Genomic DNA, 17,058 nt, shown 5'->3' on the forward strand with positions numbered 1-17,058 from the left:
GGGGCTGATCCAGCCCAGGCGGGGCCAGGACTATTACTAGAAAGGAGCCCAGCCTGGAGCTGGGGAAGATGAGGAAAGAACCAGTATGTAAGGCTGCATTAGGCTGTCCAAGAGCTGTGAAGTTTCTCATCATTCAGTGATCCACACAGCACGCAGAGAAAGTAGTGTCTGTGAGTGTGTGTGCACGAGCATGTGTGTGCATGCGTGTGTGTACATGTATGCTTGTTTGCTTGCTGAGCAGGCATGCTGAGTGCATGCACCTGCAGGTAAGGATTGTTGTTGCTGTTAAAGTGCCATCACATTGGTTCAGAGTGATCTGCATAGGGTTTCCAAGGAGCAGCTGGTGGGTTTGAACTATTGACCTTGTGGTTCACAGTCCAGTGCTGATCCTACAGTGCCACACCAGTAGGGTAGAGGAGTATAAGGGGAGAGTGTGTGTGACAGTACAAAGAGGAGACTGGTCCCTGCTCTCACAGAGCTTATAGTCTAGGAGCCAAGACAGTTTACTGCAAAAAAAGATTTCAGAACAAGCCAGAGGAAAAATTGCAAGTATTGTGATGGGTGCCCTAGAACACTTAGGGCAGACAGACCAGGGCACGAGACAAACCTTTGAGTTTTTAGTGCTCAGCTCCAGAAAACCCATGAGCTTCCCCAGGCTGATTCACATGTTCTTCATCGTGCTTGTGTGTAGATCACGGGCCTGCAGTCGACTTGTTTCTGAGTTGGCTGAGAGCTCTTGAGTATATCTCTGCTTTCATGGCACCCAGCATGGACCAGGAGTCAGATGTTGTCTCCTTCTCATCAGGTGCCATGGAATCAACCCTATATGACAGAGTAGAACTACCCCATAGGGTTTTCTAGGCTGCAGTCTTTAGGAAAGCAGATTACCCGGTTTCAACCTTAGGGTTAGCAGCTTAGCACTTAACTGTTGCACCACCAGGACACACCCACCCAAAAATCCCACTGCCATCGAGTTGATTTCGACTCGTAGTAATCCAGTATAGAGTTTCCAAGGCCTTGTGTGCGCTGTAGGATAAGCACTGGACTGTTACCTGCATGGTTGATGGTTCCAACCCACCAGCTGCACCTTGGAAACCCTATACAGAGTTGTTATGAGTCAGAACCAACTCTTTGGTACTTAACAACAACAAATCTTTGTAGGAGCAGAAAGCCTCATCTTCCTCCCTTGGAGCTGGTGGGTTTGAACTGTCAACCTTAGGGTTAGCAGTCCAGTGCTTATCCTGCAGCACTGCCAGGACTCCTCCAGGGCACACAATATCTCTTAAATATTTGTTGAGTGAATTAAGGAACAACGGACAAGGGATTCATCAGATCAGGTGGGATGAGGGGAGGGAAAGCCAGATAGAAAAGTGGATTTGGAGCTGACATTTGAAGTCACTGATTGGCAAGGTGGCTAGAAAGGTGGATGCCAGAGGAGTCCAGAGACTGGTTTGAAAGAGAGTAAAGGAATGAAGGGAAGGTATTTTATGTTGGGGACTGTGTGGTGGTTGCAGGAAGCAAAATACCTTGGCTGGATCCTGTGGAGAAACTATAACAAATGAGAATGGCAACATGGAGTGAGAAGGAAGGGGTGGGGTGAAAAAAGAATCTTGAGTATGACTCAGGTGGAGGAGTTAATTCATTTGTTCATTCACTCATTCAAAATATATTCTTTTGGGGACCAATCTGCCTGGGACCTTGCTCAGAATAAACGTGAATACGATTATAAGAAAGGGGAAAAAAAGTACGTAAGTAGGCAAGGAATATCTAATGGAAATGATGCCTGTGACATCAAGCTGGGAGAGGAAGATTCTCACACAGATAGGGGCCTGGTGAAGCTTGTAAATAGATAAGAAAGTGTGTGGGATGGATTGGAGCAGGGAAGAGGCTGGTGGTTGGGCAGTTGCTGGAAGATAGTTGCCATAATGTAAATGGGAGGCAACCCGTGGGTGTGGAGAGGACTAAGAGACAGCAGCCAGCGGGGTGGGAGAGGGGCTCGAAGAGAGTGCGATCAAAAAGCTCTTGGCTCCATATCAAGAAGTTGGTGTGACATTTATAGATGAGGAGTTTGGAGCCATATTAAAGGTCAGGGGACTAGCCTAGTAGAAGTGTACAGCCAAGGTTCTCAAACTTTTTCCTGGCATCTTAGCACTCATGTAGGAGCCCTGGTGGCACAGCATCTGCTAAAACAAAGGTTAGTGGTTCAAACTCACCTAAGGGCTCCAAGGGAGAAAAGACCTGGTTCTCTTCTCTGGTAAAAATTACAGTCTAGGAAACCCTATGGGGCAGTTCAGTGGGGTTGCTATGAGTGGAAAATCAACTCCATGGCACCTAGCAGTAACAAGCATTCATGGACTGCCTACACAGGTTGTTACTGTTAAGTTGGTTCCGACTCATATCGACCCTGTGTAGGATTTCTGAGGAGCAGCTGATGAGTTTGAACTGCTGGTCCATTCATGGTTTTGTTGATGGCTGTTGAGTGAATCCACTGCTTATCCTGCAGGATTCCGTACACATTGTTTTGTTAATAACTGTGAGTCATTTTTTATGCATAGCACCCTATACAGTGTTTCTGAGGAGCTGCAGCTGCTAAGTGAGCCATTGACCTTGGTTCATACTGACTACAGTGCCACACACTCATTAATGATTCTCAAAAGGGGAGGAGAGAGCATGAGCAGTCAGAGTGCCACGTGTATGTGTCTGTGCGTGTGTTTGGGAAACTCTCCCCTGGAGATACATGTATTCCTACTGGGAGTGGGCACTGTTTACCTGGTTCTGAGTACTGAGAGGCAGCGCAAGACATCACACTATCTCTGACCAAGACTTTCTCTGGTCTCTAATCTCACAGAGTTATGGTCTATTTGGGGAGATAATATCTACTCACCCAAGATAACCATAGTATGATAAACCAAAAAGCAGATCTAGTTAATTCATGTTGTTCAAGTTCACAGGGACTGAGCTAATGAGCTTGGGTAAGGGAAGTCTCACTGCTGGAGGGCTTCGTAGGAGGGAGGTGGGACCTCAACTGGGACCTTAGAGGAGGCGTTATCATGAGCTCCCAAACGTTGACATTTAATGAACAAATATTTTAACTTAATGACGAGATGAATGTGCAGAGTGGGTAACTAAGCGGGTCCAGGAGAGGTGGCTGGCTCAGGGTTAGACCACAGAGTCCATCTTATCTTCTTGGGCCCCACTCTGCAGCCACAGCACAGGAAGCTGCATTTTAAAGCCTCCCTAGGCGGAAGTTGTGGGGGTGTTGAAGGGGTGCTGAGGCCACCTCCTCAACTTTGTATTCACAGGTCTCCTGCCTGTACCCTGCCTTTCCTCTGTTCCAGGAGATAGGCACCTGGTCAGGCCAGAGTCTGGGAGCTCAGAGCTCATCTCCTGTTTCTGCTGTTTTGCTTCAAGATGGTGTCTCCTCAGCACTAGAGCCAGCTGGTGCCAACAAAGGGTACCTTGGTGGAGAGGCTAGGGTCCGAGTGAGCTGCCTGGTGGACCGCCAGAGTGCTGGTTCTACCTTATATCCCTTCTTGCTTGCTCATCCCTCCAAATGGGAGCTTGCCGGTGTGGCTAGTGGGCTTGGAGGAGGGGCTGTGGATGCTCAGAAGTGGCCTTAGGGGACTCCAGGGAGGCCCCCAAACCCCACACAACTGGCCAGAGCCAGCCAGGCTGTGGGAAAGCAGTGAACCCAGGGTGGGAGGGCAGCCTTGGTTTGCTCCTTCCTTGAACTGGGGAGTGTCTGGGGGCCTGTGCAAGAGCCCAGGGAACTGGTTTATCAGAAAGAGACTAGCTGAACCAAGTGGAGGACGGGTGTGGGCTGGGCCAAGTTTAAAGGAAGGATGCTGAGGGGCGGGAGAGAGTCTTGTGGACCTCCGGGAGAGGTGGGTAGGAAGCCAGGGGTCGAGGGTGACTTCCCTTTGGGATGGAATGGGGGTGAAGGAGCTATTTCCCGAAATATGGGGGCCAAGTGGTGCAGGGGTCCATTGCTTGACTCTTTTGGGGAAAAGGGACTCTGAGTGGTGGTAAAAGGGAGAGCCTGGCCCACAAGAGGAAGGGATCAAATGGGGTCCCAATTTCTGACTGGTCCCTTCTGTCTTTCTGCTGACTCATGACCCTTGAGGCGCTGGAGAAGCAGTTAGTTCCTTCTCCCTCCCCCACTCTCTTCTCCCTCCTTCTGGCCTGAGTCACTGGGGCGGAGCTGCTGGGAAAAGATTTCCCTTTCCCGGATCTAACTTAACCCTCCTAGACCTGGAGAGGGTGGGGAACACGTGGCCTGAGAAAGCCAGGCTCTCTACCTCTCTTTCTTGGTGCCCGACAGTCTAGAGACCCCTGGAAAGGTCTTCCAAAGCTGTGCAGGGACTGAAGCCTCCTAATTCTTCTTCCCCAACTCTGTTTGCTGTTTGGCTTTGCTTCAGCCCCGCTGTTAGGATTCAAAGTGTCAATCACCTTAGGTGCTCTGAGCTCTTTTGTCTTTGGGAAGGAACCGAAACCTGCAGGACTTTCAGGATTGGGAAGTTCTTCCTAGAACCACCCTAAACCCTTCCTGCTGCCCTGGCAGCCCCAGTCTTGCTCTCTGGGGAGGTAGCATAGCATTGGGGCTGACTGGGGAAGGCTGTGGCCCCTGAGTCAGGGGAGTACGTCCCTGCAGTTTCTGGTGTGGCTTCCCCAGTTTGTGGCTGAGGTGCAGCGGCAGCGTCACCCAGTGGGTGACTCAGGGTGCTAACTGCTCCAAAATGGGAGGGTGCTCAGGCTGCAGGGCTTGTTTATTGCTGGGATGACTGTGGATTTCCAGACCCTCCTTTTCTAGGTTGGATCTGACTAGACTGTTGCTCTCCAATGTTTAACTTATGGAAGGTGGCTTTAACAGTAGGGACAAAACTCCCCAAGAAAACCAGGTTGGAGAGGGAGTGGGGAGTCTGTCTGAAGCTGGTTAGAGATCACAGGACAAAGTCTGAGTTGAAGCTTAAACACCGACTTCTGGCTTTGTTTTCCTGGTATTGAAGCCAGAACGGGGCAGGTGATTCAGCTGCAGTATGCTTGAGATTGTAAAACTTGCCTTCTAGAATGCCCTGGGGTGCAAAGGACTGTAGGCCTGCCTGTATGCTCAGCTCTAGTTGCATATAACTTACATGCCTTTGGCCTCCTACGCTTTGGGACCCACTGTTTTAGTTACTTAGTGTTGCTATAACAGAAATACCACAAGTGGGTAGCTTTGAAGAACAGAAATGTATTTCCTTACAGTTTTGAAGGCTGTTGGTGGTGGTTGTTAGTTGCCACTGAGTTGGCTTCAACCACCCATGACCACCCTGTGCTGTGCCATCTTCATAATTGCTGAAGTCATTGTGTCAGTCTGTCTCACGGAGGGTTGCCCTCCTTCTCACTGATGTCTTTCCTGAAAACATGCCCAAAGCCTTGCTGAGCAGCATTTTGGCTGCACTTCCTCCAAGACTGAGTTATTCATTCTTCCTGCAGTCACAGAGTAAACGTCTAGAGTCTGGATCATGGCTCTAGAGGGAGGTCCTCCTTTGTCTGTTTCAGTTTCTAGTAGCTGGCAATCCTTGGAATTCCTGGGTTTATAGATTTATCCGTCTCCTTAGCTGTCAAGTGATATCTGTCTCGCCCCTATTTGTATGTCCATGCTGTTCTTGGAGTCCTGGTGTGTCCCAGTAGGTAGGTACTGGACTGCTAACTACAATGTTGGGGGCTCAGACCACCAGCCACTCCTCAGAAACCCTATATAGGGTTACTGTGAGTTGGAACTGACAACACCACATAACAACAGCAATAACAACATGGTGGTTTTTATATAACTCAGAAGTGATTAGGTTTAGGATTCACCCCACAGTGGCATGACCTTACCTTATGTTAGGTTGCCTTTCGGAAGGGGATTGTTGTTGTTGTTAAGTGCCATCGAGTCAGTTCTGACCCATAGCAACCCTGTATAGGGTTTCCAAGGGGCAGCTTGGTAAGCTTGAACCACCGACCTTGCAGTTCAAATGGCTTTGCAGTCTGGCGCATTAACCCACAGCGCTATGCCAGGACTGCTATAAATTAGATTACATCCACAAGTATAGGAATTAGGACTTCAACAGATATTTGTTGTTGCTGAGTGCCATCAAGTCTATTCCCTCTCACAGTGGTTCTGTGAAGCAGTTGGGTTTGATTGTTGACCTTGTTGTTAGCAGTCCTGTGCTTATCCTGTAGCACCATACCAGGACTTTGTGGGGGACACAATTCAACCCATAACATCTACCTGTTCCATCCCTGACTCATAACTATCCCTTTTATTCCTTTCTCCTTATGTCTTTGTCAACCTGGAGGTTTGGTGTAAATTTAGTAGCAGAAGGGAATGGCGAATGGAGAGTGAGGTCAGGATCCTGAGTAAAGTTTTGGTTCAAATTTATAAAGAACCTCTTCTGTTTTTGTCCACTCAACAGGAATGGTGCCCATAGGACCATCACTGGCCTTTACCCTAATCTGATTTCTAAAAAAACAAGACTTTTTATTGGTATAACATCATATAGGCAGGCATATAGATCCTAATTGGTCACCTCAGTGAATCTTCACAAAGTGACCCCACTGTGAACCCAGCACCCAGGTGGGGAAGCATTCCCTCAATCTTTGGGACTGCGTGTTGGAAAGAAGGGCTATACTTGGAGACCATCTGCCACTTCCTAATCCAAAAATGTATATTTTTCTTGAACATGTGCTCTGTGTCAGCATTTTTAGCTTCCGTTGGGGAATTCAGAATAAGAGTCAAATGGAATCTGTGTCTGGCGGGTACTTTGTTGTGACATGCTGTTAAGTTGGTTCTACTAGAGGGACAAAATTAACACCCAGACAACAATTGGTCTCTCTCCTCACCTGGAGTAACAGAAGAAGATTAGGAAAATAGAAGGAGGCTATGGAATGTGTGGCTAATTGCCTCCTTGAACAATTGCCTCCTTTGCCTTGAGACTACAAGGACTAGGTGATAACTGGCTAACTTTACTGAATATTTTGATTAAAGATTCTATGGAACAACTATCATCAAAATGGGGGAATGCAGAACAGAATTTTTAATTTTCATGGAATTCAGAATTTATGGAGTCATGGAATCTGAATGTTCCCTGAGATCATCTTTAAATCTTAAACCAAAAATATTCCCTAAAGTCTTCTCAAAGTCCAATAGGAGTTTAGCCTAACTAGTAAAGAATATCTGCCTTGAGCACGTGCTCTTTCTATATGGTATCAGATTTGTAATAGCAACTCAAAAGATTAGATCAGAAGCTTAGTTAGGGACAAGTGAGTTTATATGAATAGGGAAGGAACAACTCGGAAAAGGAGGGTCAGAATGGTTAGCCAACTCGAAGAATGTCATCATTGTCACTGAATTGTACATGTAGGAACGCTGAATTGGTATATGTTCTGTTGTGTACATTCTCAGTAACAACAAAAATCAATTATAGAAAAAAATTAGCATCCAGGAAAACTAGAGGATAATTAAGCATTAGTTATAAATGTGCCAACTGGCTAGGTTTAGAGGAAGACCACTGTGTGTAAAGCAGGTTTGGGGAGCTTGTGCCTCTGTTTGGGGAGGCTGTGAGCTGGGGAACTTTTATACTTGCTTACCTCTAAGACTCCCATCCCTGCTTCTTCTAATGGCCAATCTAATTCTTCTACAGGTGATCCTGGCTTTTTTGATGGGAATATATCCCTCAGGAGTTATTGGACTGGTCCCCCACCTTGGGGACCGAGAGAAGAGAGACCATCATTGTCCCCAGGGGAAATACCCCCACCATCAAAATAATTCGATTTGCTGTACCAAGTGCCACAAAGGTAGGAAAAAGTAGTAGCCAGTTATGGAACCCTGCTTCTGTTTTCTTTTTCAAAAAACTCAGTGTGATTAAGTTAATTCCAACTCATTTGTTGTTGTTGTTAGGTGCTGGTGAGTCGATATGGACTCATAGCAACCGTATGCAAAAAAGAGTGAAACACTGCCTGGTCCTGCGCCAACCTCACAATCGTAGCTGCACTTGAGCCCATTGCTGCTGCCACTGTGCCAGTCCATCTCATTGGGGTCTCTCTCTTTTTCACTGGCCCTCCACTTTACCAGGCATGATGTCCTTCTCTAGGGACTGGTCCCTTCTGATAATATGCCTGAAATATGACAGCAAAGTCTGGCCATCTTGGCTTCTAAGACGCATTCTGGGTGTACTTTTTCCAACACAAATTTGCTTGTTCTTTTGGCAGTCCTTGGTAGTTATAATATTCTCCTCCAACACCATAACTCAAATGAATCAATTCTTCTACGGTCTTCCTTATTCATTGTCCAACTTTCTCATGCATATGAGGTTATTGAAAATACCATGGCTTGGGTCAGGCACACCTTAGTCCTCAAACTCACATCTTTGCTCTTCAACAACACTTTAAAAAGTTCTTGTGCAGCAGATTTGCCTAATGCAATACGTCGTTTGATTTCTTGACTGCTGCTTCCATGAGTGTCGATGGTTGATTCAAGCAAAATGAAGTCTTTGACAACTTTGAACTTTTCTCCATTTATATGGATGTTATGTATTAGTACAGTGGTGAGGATTTTTGTTTTATTACACTGAGGTACAAACCTATACCAAAGACTGTGGTCTTTGATCTTCATCAGTAAGTATCTTAAGTCCTCTGCTTTCAGCAAACAAGGTTGTATCATCTGCATATTGCAGATTGTTAATGAGTTTTACTCCAATCATGATGCCACATTCTCCTTCAAATAATTCAACCTCTCGAATTATTTGCTCAGCATACAGATTGAATAAATATGGTGAAAGTATACAATGTTGGTGCACACCTTTCCTAATTTAAAACCATTAAGTATCCCTTGTTCTGTTCAAACAACTGTCTTTTGGTCTATGTACAGGTTCCTTGTGAGCACAATTAAGTGTTCCAGAATATTCATTCTTTGTAATGTTGGCCGTAGCTTGTCACGATCCACATAATTGAAAGCCTTTGTAAAGTCAGTAAAGCACAGGTAAACTCACAGGTAAACATCTTTCTGGTATTCTCTGCTTTCAGTCAAGATCTATCTGACATCAGCAATAATACCCCTTGTTCCATGTCCTTGTCTGAATCTGGCTTGAACCTCTGGCAGTTCCCTGCCAATGTACTGTTACAGCCATTTTTGAATTACATTTAGCAAAATTTTACTTGCTTGTGACACTAATGATACTGTCCCATGATTTCTGCATTCCATTGGGTCACCTTGCTTTGGAATGGGCACAAATATAGATCTCTTCCAGTCAGTTGGCTAAGTAGTAGTCTTTTAAATTTCCTGGTATAGATGAGTGAGTACCTTCAGAGCTGCATCTGGTTTGTTGAATGATGTCAATTTATACCCCATCAATTCGTGGAATCTTGTTCTTTGTCAATGCCTTCAGTATGCCTTGGACTTCTTCCTTCAGTACTTTCAGCTCTTGATCATATGCTACCTCTTGAAATGGTTGAACATTGATCATTTCTTTTTGGTACAGTGACTCTGTATATTCTTTCCATCTTCTTTTGATGCTTTCTGCATCCTTCAGTATTTTTCCTATGTTGTTGTTATTGTTGTTAAGTGCCGCCAAGTCGATTCTGACTCATAGCGACCCTATATAGGGTTTCTGAGGAGCAGTTGGTGAGCTTGAACCGCCGGCCTTGTGGATCAAACCGACTTTGTTGTCCAGCGAATTAACCCAAAGCGCTGTACCAGGATAGAGTTCTTCAAGATTTCAAGTTGAGGGTTGAATATTTTCCTTCAGCTCTTTCAGCTTGAGAAATGCTGAGCGTGTTCTTCCCAGGTCTTTTTGAGCATTTCGTTATAATATTTGACTTTGTCTTCTTGAGCTTCCTTTTGAAATTTTTTATTTAGCTCTAATACTGCCTCATATCTTCCATTAGCTTTAGCATCTCTATGCTGGAGAGTAAGTTTCAGAGTCTCTTCTGATATCTATTGTGGTCTTTTTTTTTTTTTTTTTTCTTGTCTTCTTAATGACCTTTTGTTTTCTTGTATGATGTTCCAACTCATAGTTATCCTAGACAGGGTTTCTGTAAATATTTACAGGAGCACATTCTCCCTCTGAACAGCTGTTGGGGTTGAACCGATGACCTTACCCACCAGGACTTTTTCCAAATATTCTAAAACCCTGCAAGTCTTTGTTCCTTTTCCTTGGCTAGGACTTTTGTTCTTCTTTCTTCTCCTTCAGGGAAGTGGCCCTGGACGCATGGGTCACCTTCCTTGAGTGCTTGTCTGCTCTCTGACTCTCATATCCAATAACAGGGACCTACCGATACGATGACTGCCCAGGCCCAGGACTGGACACGGACTGCAGGGTGTGTGAAAGTGGCACCTACATTGCTTTGGAGAACCACTTAGAACAGTGCTTCAGCTGCTCCACATGCCGAAAAGGTGTGTCTTAGGAGAGGGCAGGGGCGTTCAAAGAAGTGTGCTTGTCTGGAGAGTCAGGTGGGTGTCAACAGGTGTGTGTGTGAGAGTGTGCCAACATGGGCTGGTGGGTGTGGGTGGAACTGTGTAGATCTGTGAGTGCACATGGGTGTGAACATGTATTAGAGCAACACTGTAGGCTTTAGGGAAGGGCAAAGGGCATTCATATGGATGGGTACATGGGACTTCCACTCACTGTCTCTTCCTCTCCCTAGAAATGGACCAGGTGGAAGTTTCATCTTGTACAGTGTTCCAGGACACCGTATGTGGCTGCAAGAAGAATCAGTATCAGCGTTTTCTGAGTACAACCCTTTTCCAGTGTCTGAACTGCAGTCTCTGCCTCAATGGCACTGTGCTTCGCCCCTGTAAGCATGGCCCTCCTGTCCCCAAACCCCTTTCCCACCACAGGGGTCAGACTAGCCCTCCAAGAGGAAAGCCTCCACGTTTCTGCACCCTCTCCCCCATGAGGAAGCATTTCCTATCCTCTCTGACAGTTCTGAGCACCATTCCACATTGGTCTTCCATCCCCTGACCTTCCTTACTCTTCTTCCTGCCCTTAGCTACACTGCACTTCTTCCCACAGGTCAGAAGACTGAAGACACTGTGTGCACCTGCCATGCAGGGTTCTTTTTCAGGAAAAATGTGTGTGTTGCCTGTAGCAAGTGAGTATCCCTGCCGGCTGCAGGGTATGAAGTGGGATATATGGGGTGGGGTAGGATGACCATGGGGCAGAGTCACTGGTAGACCAAGGGACAACACACTCCAGGGTGGTCTGACTCCACTGACTGTTGAGTGGAGTACACTGTATGTCAAGACAGTCCTCCTTGTCTTACTTTCCCTCAATCCTTAAGAAGTCTTTGGTGATAGAAGTTCCTATTTTTAAAATTGGGATACATCCTATTAACGCTTGATATATCATGTTTTAATTGGCAGCTTTGTGTTATATGTGTGGTACATAAACAGTGGTGCTTCTTACTTACTGATGGATGACCTGGCAGGTTCGATGCAATATTGTCTCTCTGACTAGGCCACCTCACTCCGTCCTCTGGCTCCACAGACACAACCACTGGACATTTGCAGTGTCTAGGTGCCCAGGCTGTGCTTGGGGGACTTACATGCTGTGGCAGAATGGTGAACTCTGACCCTACTTAGACCTGTAACTAATACCTTATTGTTGTTGGGTACCATCAAGTTGATTTTTGACTCATAGCAACCCCATGTGACAGAGTAGAATCTTCTTGTAGGGTTTTTGAGGCTATAATCTTCATGGAGCTCTGTAGCGTAGTGGTTATGAATCGAGCAGCGAATCACAAGGTCAGCAGTTCGAAACTACCAGCTGCTCCATGGGAGAAAGATGAGGCTTTCTGCTCCCGTAAAGATATACAGCCTCGGAAATCCTATTCAGGGTCGCTATGGGTCAGAACCTACTTGACGGCACTTAACAACAACAACACCAATCTTCATGGAAGCAGATCACCAGGCCTTTCTCCCATGGAGGTAGTGAGTAGGTTCAAATAGCCAACTTTTTAGTTAGTAGCCAAGTGTTCAACCAATGTGCCACCAGGGCCTGCTAACCAACACCTAGCACTCAGTTATGTGCAACAAAATAACACAGTCCTTTGCAGTTTTCAGTGCCCATTCTCACATATCAAGTCTCTCAACAAATAAAACTAGAAATAAGACCTGCCTTACCTGTAATAGACATGCAGAAATTAAGTCTCAGGTTAACGGATGAGATCAAGATTAACTCAGCAAGATCCTGGACCTGTATCTAGGTCTGTATACTCACTCCAAATCCAGTGCTCCTCCAGAAAAGGATGCTACCTCCTCAGGTGGCCACCTGTTCTGCTTTTTCCAGAAAGGACTTTAATATCTCCCAGTTCCCTTAGTCCTCCCTGTCAGCAACCTCCCATTTAAAGCAGCATCATGTCTGATACACATCTAGACATAGCAAGAAAGAATGTATGTCATTTCACTTTTTTCCTGAATTCACAGAATATAAACAACAGTGGCCACAAACCATCCCTTCCGTAGCACTTTCTACTTCTCCTGTGGGTTCAATAATTCATTGCAATGGCCACATAAAACTCAGAGGCAATACTCACAACTATGGGGTTTATTAGGGAAGTTAACCGGTTACAAGGCAGCATCAGAAAATGCTCAGGACACAGACAGCTCTTCCTGTCAGAACAGCCACTCCTCAGCAGTGCCCCGCAGGCAGGCCTCTCTCTGCCTGGCCAATGGTATAAAGCTGTTTTAGGGTTGCTGGTAAATTCCCACAGGTCACACCACTTTACCATAAACCTCGGTGTATAGTCGCTGGACACTAACTCTGGAGGTCAGCAAACCTAGTCCTTCAATTAAGTGCCAGAGGCATCCCACTCTAAGTAAGCTTCCTGCCCCAAAGTCACTCAGCTTAACTGGCTCTGTGGGCTGGAAGGCCACCACTCTGCCTTATGCTCTGGTTCTTAGTTTTGCTGCTGTTGTGTTTCTCCTACTTCTGCGGTGTCACAGTTTTCTCTCCCTGGGTTGAGGAGCTTCAATGCACAGGGATCTCAGGGTCTATAGGATGCACTCCACTTCTGGCTTTTCTTTGACGGTAGCAAGATCCCCTCATTCCTGCTTCTGAGATGGCTTATTTTATACTCAGCAGGATCGCAAAATTGGCCATCCCCAGTAGAGATTATTATACTGGGGGGAGGAGGGGACATATGAGGGGAAGTGAAATTTTTGACTTTTTTTTTGGCCTTGTTAATCCTTACATTGAATCATATAATCCCTCAGCATCTTCCCCTACCTTCTCTTATCAGCAAAGACCCATCAGGAAAAAGTTGTTTGGTGGGAGTTTACAAAGACTATGGCAAGAAAAGATACTCAATAATTCACTGCACTACACATGAACTGTCTCCACAAGTCCCATTTTAAAAGGATATTCCTATTTGGTGTGGCGCTATAGGATAAGTACTGGACTGCGAACCACAAGGTCTGTGGTTCAAACCCACCGGCTGCTTCTCAGAAACCCTATAAGGGTTGCTATGAGTCAGAACCAATTATATGGCACTTAACAACAACAACATCATTTATAAGAATGCTTCTACTTTTTAGAGTATCTTTGGCTGCTGTTTGAAAAAGACATTTCTAAGAGGTGATCCTGTGCCTACCTTGTATATATGGAAATGACCTCCCCTCTCCCTCCCTCCTCTCTATTGTACATCTTTTGCCTTTTGAAAGACCTCCCATTTTAGGACAGAGAAGAAACTCTGAGGCCTGTTGAGTTAAATCATATGGGTTGAAACCTCAGCTTAGCCACGTCATGGCTATGTGGCCTTGAATAAGCTACTTAATATCTCTGAATCTTATCCATACATTTAAGGTAAGGATAATGACACCAACTTTGTGAAGCTATGAAAACCACAAAAAATACCTATAAAGAGCTGACACAAAATGATTTATTTTCCCATTTTCCCACCAAGTTTTGTCCGTTCTCCTAGGGAAAGGTTTTGTACCCATTTCCTGTGGCTCTGTGAGGTGGGTGTGAAATGCCTCTTCCTGTTTTTAGATGTCACCTTCTCAAGGTCCTTCCAGGCCTGCCTCGGCACTTGGCAACTCATGCTGTTCAGTGATAGTTCCCAACACACACAGGAGGATGTGCTTGTTCTCTGGCTGCCTTTGTTGTTGTTGTCAGGTGCCATTAAGTGGGTCCCGACTTAAAGCAAACCCTACGTACAACAGAACTGAACACTGCCTGGTCCTGCGCCATGCCATCTTCATAATCACTGCTATGATTGAGCCCATGGTTGCAGTCACTGTGTCTGTCCATTTCTCACTGACCCCTCTGCTTTACCAAGCGTGAGGTCCTGATCACATGTCCAAAGTATAAAGTACTCAATGTTGCTGTAAGTGCTGTTGAGTTGGTTCTGACTCATAGTGACCCTGTATAGGGTTTCTGAGGTGAGTTTGCACCACCGACCTTGTGATTCAAATGACCTTGAGGTCCAGCGCTTTTCCTATAGGTCCACACCAGGACTCTGAAGTACTCATATAATGGGCAGCGAATGGCTGCCGTTGTTGTTGTTAAGTGCCATCAGTCAGTTCCGACTCATAGCGACCTGTATAGGGTTTCCCAAGGAGTGACTAGTGAGTTTGAGCTAGTGATTCAAACCAACCTTGCGCTCAGTGTATATCCTACAGCACTACACCAGGACTTGTAATGGCCGCTACTAGCCATATGTATTTTAAAAATTTTATATGCACATCAAGGTCATCAGGTTTCATACTTAGTAGTGTCATGATGTAATACTAAGATACAATTATACAATAAGAGTTAGAACTGACTAGACAGCCGCTGACTGTTACTCTATGTGGGCATACGTATCTCATTTGTACCTCAATTCTGAGACGTGAGTATGATCCCTATTTTGTTTATGAGGAGATTGAAGCCTAGATGTTAAATGACACTGTCAGTGAATGAATAAGCTGGAATGTACAAGGAGACTTCAAAAGTTTGTGGGAAAATTCTATTATCTTTTTATTCCATTTTTCTACTAGCTTTGTGAAGCCCCTTTGTATATGTGACCTAACTTTTTCTATACTCTTTTCAAGATCCCTTTCCAGTTTTAAAATTCAGTGATTCTATGACTATGTTTCATCCTCTGTATCAATTCCCAATGATAATCAAGTTCTATTATATCCAGACAAAGCTAAAATATAAAATATAAAACAGAGAATTCCCAACAATCTGTGGCTTTTTTTTCTGGGTTCCTTCTGTGGTTGGGATCTTACACACTATTGCCATCTGCTCTTTTAGCTGTAAGAATGACGTGGACTGCAAGAAGTTGTGTCTACCCCCAACTGGACTGGTTACGGGCTCCCAGGATACAGGTGAGAAGTTCCCCATGCTCAACAGCCCTCTCCCGGATCCTTACTGCCATCCTCTGACAGGGATCTACTTTGTTTCCAGGCACCACAGTGCTGTTGCCTCTGGTGATCCTCTTTGGTCTTTGCCTTTTATCCTTCTTCATTGGCATAATGTGCAGGTACCAACGATGGAAGTCAAAGCTCTACTCTATTGGTAAGTGGGGCCTTTGGGAGGGGAGAGGGTATTGGTGGGGATGTGGTGGGAGGGGCTTTGGAGGAAATGAGAGCTTGTGGCAGGAAGTGGTAGTCCTGGAAGGCTGGTGAGGCCATGCTGCATCAATAGTTCTCTTGTCTCTGGGGCCACGCAAGCCTTGAAGCATGTCACCACAAATCTCTATAGCCATCTCCAGTAGAGATTATACTGGGGGGAGGAGGGGACATATTAGGGGAAGTAAAATTTGTGACTTTTTTTTCCTCTCTCTTAGTCTGTGGAAAATCAACACTTGAAAAACAGGTGAGATGAAATGAGGACCTACCTGAAATCCCAGAATCAACTGGTATTGGCCAGGGACTCCCCTAATTGTCTCTAATCCACTGAGCATCCCAAGAGGGCTGGGATGTGCTTTCTCTCCCCCACCAACTTTGTCTCTTCTCTCTTTCAGGGGGATTTGGAAGGGGTCATCACGAAGCCCCTAGCCCCAGTCTTCAACCCGTCTTTGAACTTTAGTCCTAACCAGGGCTTCAGTCCCACTTTCAGCTCCACCTTTTCTCCCAATGAGTGGTCCACCTTCTGGAAGGCCCTCCCTCCCGAAGGAATGGCCCCACCCTACCAGGAGGCTGGCCCCATCCTCACAGCAGCCCCTACTGCCACCCAGATCCCTCCACCTCCCCCGAAGGAGGAGGAGAAGGAGGATGACGGCAGGAACACGTTTTCTGATAGTGAGTTCCTAGTAGGATCCAGGAGAGGTGGGGCTAGGGAGGGAGCAGGCAGAGCTCCTAGAAGGTGCTTGCTCTGGGACCCCCGCCCTGGGCCCTGACTGGAGGCTCACGGCGGCCCTGCATCCCTCTCCCCCAGTGAACCCTACCACCTTGTATGCGGTGGTGGACGGTGTGCCCCCATCGCGCTGGAAGGAGTTCATGCGGCGCCTGGGACTGAATAATCATGAGATTGAACGGCTGGAGCTGCAGAACGGGCGCTGCCTGCGCGAAGCTTACTACAGCATGCTAGAGACCTGGCAGCAGCGGACCCCACGACGCAACGCCACGCTGGAGCTCTTAGGCAGTGTCCTCTGCGACATGGACCTACGTGGCTGCCTAGAGGCCATTGAGGAGGCGCTGAGCGGCTCTGCGAACCTGGAGTCCCGCCTCCCCCTATGAGACCACGCCCACAGCCTCTTGGGCGTGGCTTGCCCTTAGTGACAGCTGCTTCCTGCTCCTAGGCTGGGAAGGACAATGCTAGGAGATGCATTCTTGACCCCCTTTATTCTGGAGAGGAAGGGTCATGGAGGGGCAGCCATGAGTAGGCAGCCACTTGCTTGGTGCTACCCCCTCCGTGTATATAGTTTCTTGGCCGTGTGTGCGAGAGGTTTGGTGTGTGTGTGTGTTTGTGTGTGTGGTGTGTGTGTGTGTGTGTGATAATGAAGGTGAGTGTGAGGTGAGTCCTTGTGGGTGGTTTCAGGGATAAGGCGTGTCACAAGGCAGCTTAGAGGCCCCTGGCTGGTCCCTGAGCCCTTTTCACAATAGATAAG

The 17,058-nt window shown here is 46.4% G+C and overlaps 1 protein-coding gene across 1 annotated transcript; it reads left to right on the forward strand.

Annotated features, from left to right (window-relative positions):
- Nucleotides 1-7,643: 7,643 nt before the first annotated feature.
- On the forward strand, nt 7,644-16,687 carry TNFRSF1A (tumor necrosis factor receptor superfamily, member 1A). Its single transcript, XM_006862761.1, has 9 exons — nt 7,644-7,821; nt 10,289-10,417; nt 10,669-10,818; nt 11,037-11,115; nt 15,261-15,334; nt 15,414-15,524; nt 15,796-15,824; nt 15,973-16,249; nt 16,386-16,687. The coding sequence occupies exons 1-9, from the start codon at nt 7,644-7,646 to the stop codon at nt 16,685-16,687; spliced, it is 1,329 nt and encodes a 442-aa protein (XP_006862823.1).
- Nucleotides 16,688-17,058: the final 371 nt, after the last annotated feature.

This window comes from Chrysochloris asiatica, unplaced genomic scaffold (assembly GCF_000296735.1).
Source record: "Chrysochloris asiatica unplaced genomic scaffold, ChrAsi1.0 scaffold00050, whole genome shotgun sequence".
Taxonomy (NCBI): Eukaryota; Metazoa; Chordata; class Mammalia; order Afrosoricida; family Chrysochloridae; genus Chrysochloris; species Chrysochloris asiatica.

Bases quoted from the DNA above. Each gene is read 5' to 3' on its own strand.
- TNFRSF1A (XM_006862761.1), top strand. From the start codon at position 7,644: ATGGCCAATCTAATTCTTCTACAGGTGATCCTGGCTTTTTTGATGGGA. The intron at 11,116-15,260 runs GTGAGTATCCCT...CTGCTCTTTTAG, and splicing joins GTGTGTGTTGCCTGTAGCAA to CTGTAAGAATGACGTGGACT. The intron at 15,825-15,972 runs GTGAGATGAAAT...TCTCTCTTTCAG, and splicing joins AATCAACACTTGAAAAACAG to GGGGATTTGGAAGGGGTCAT.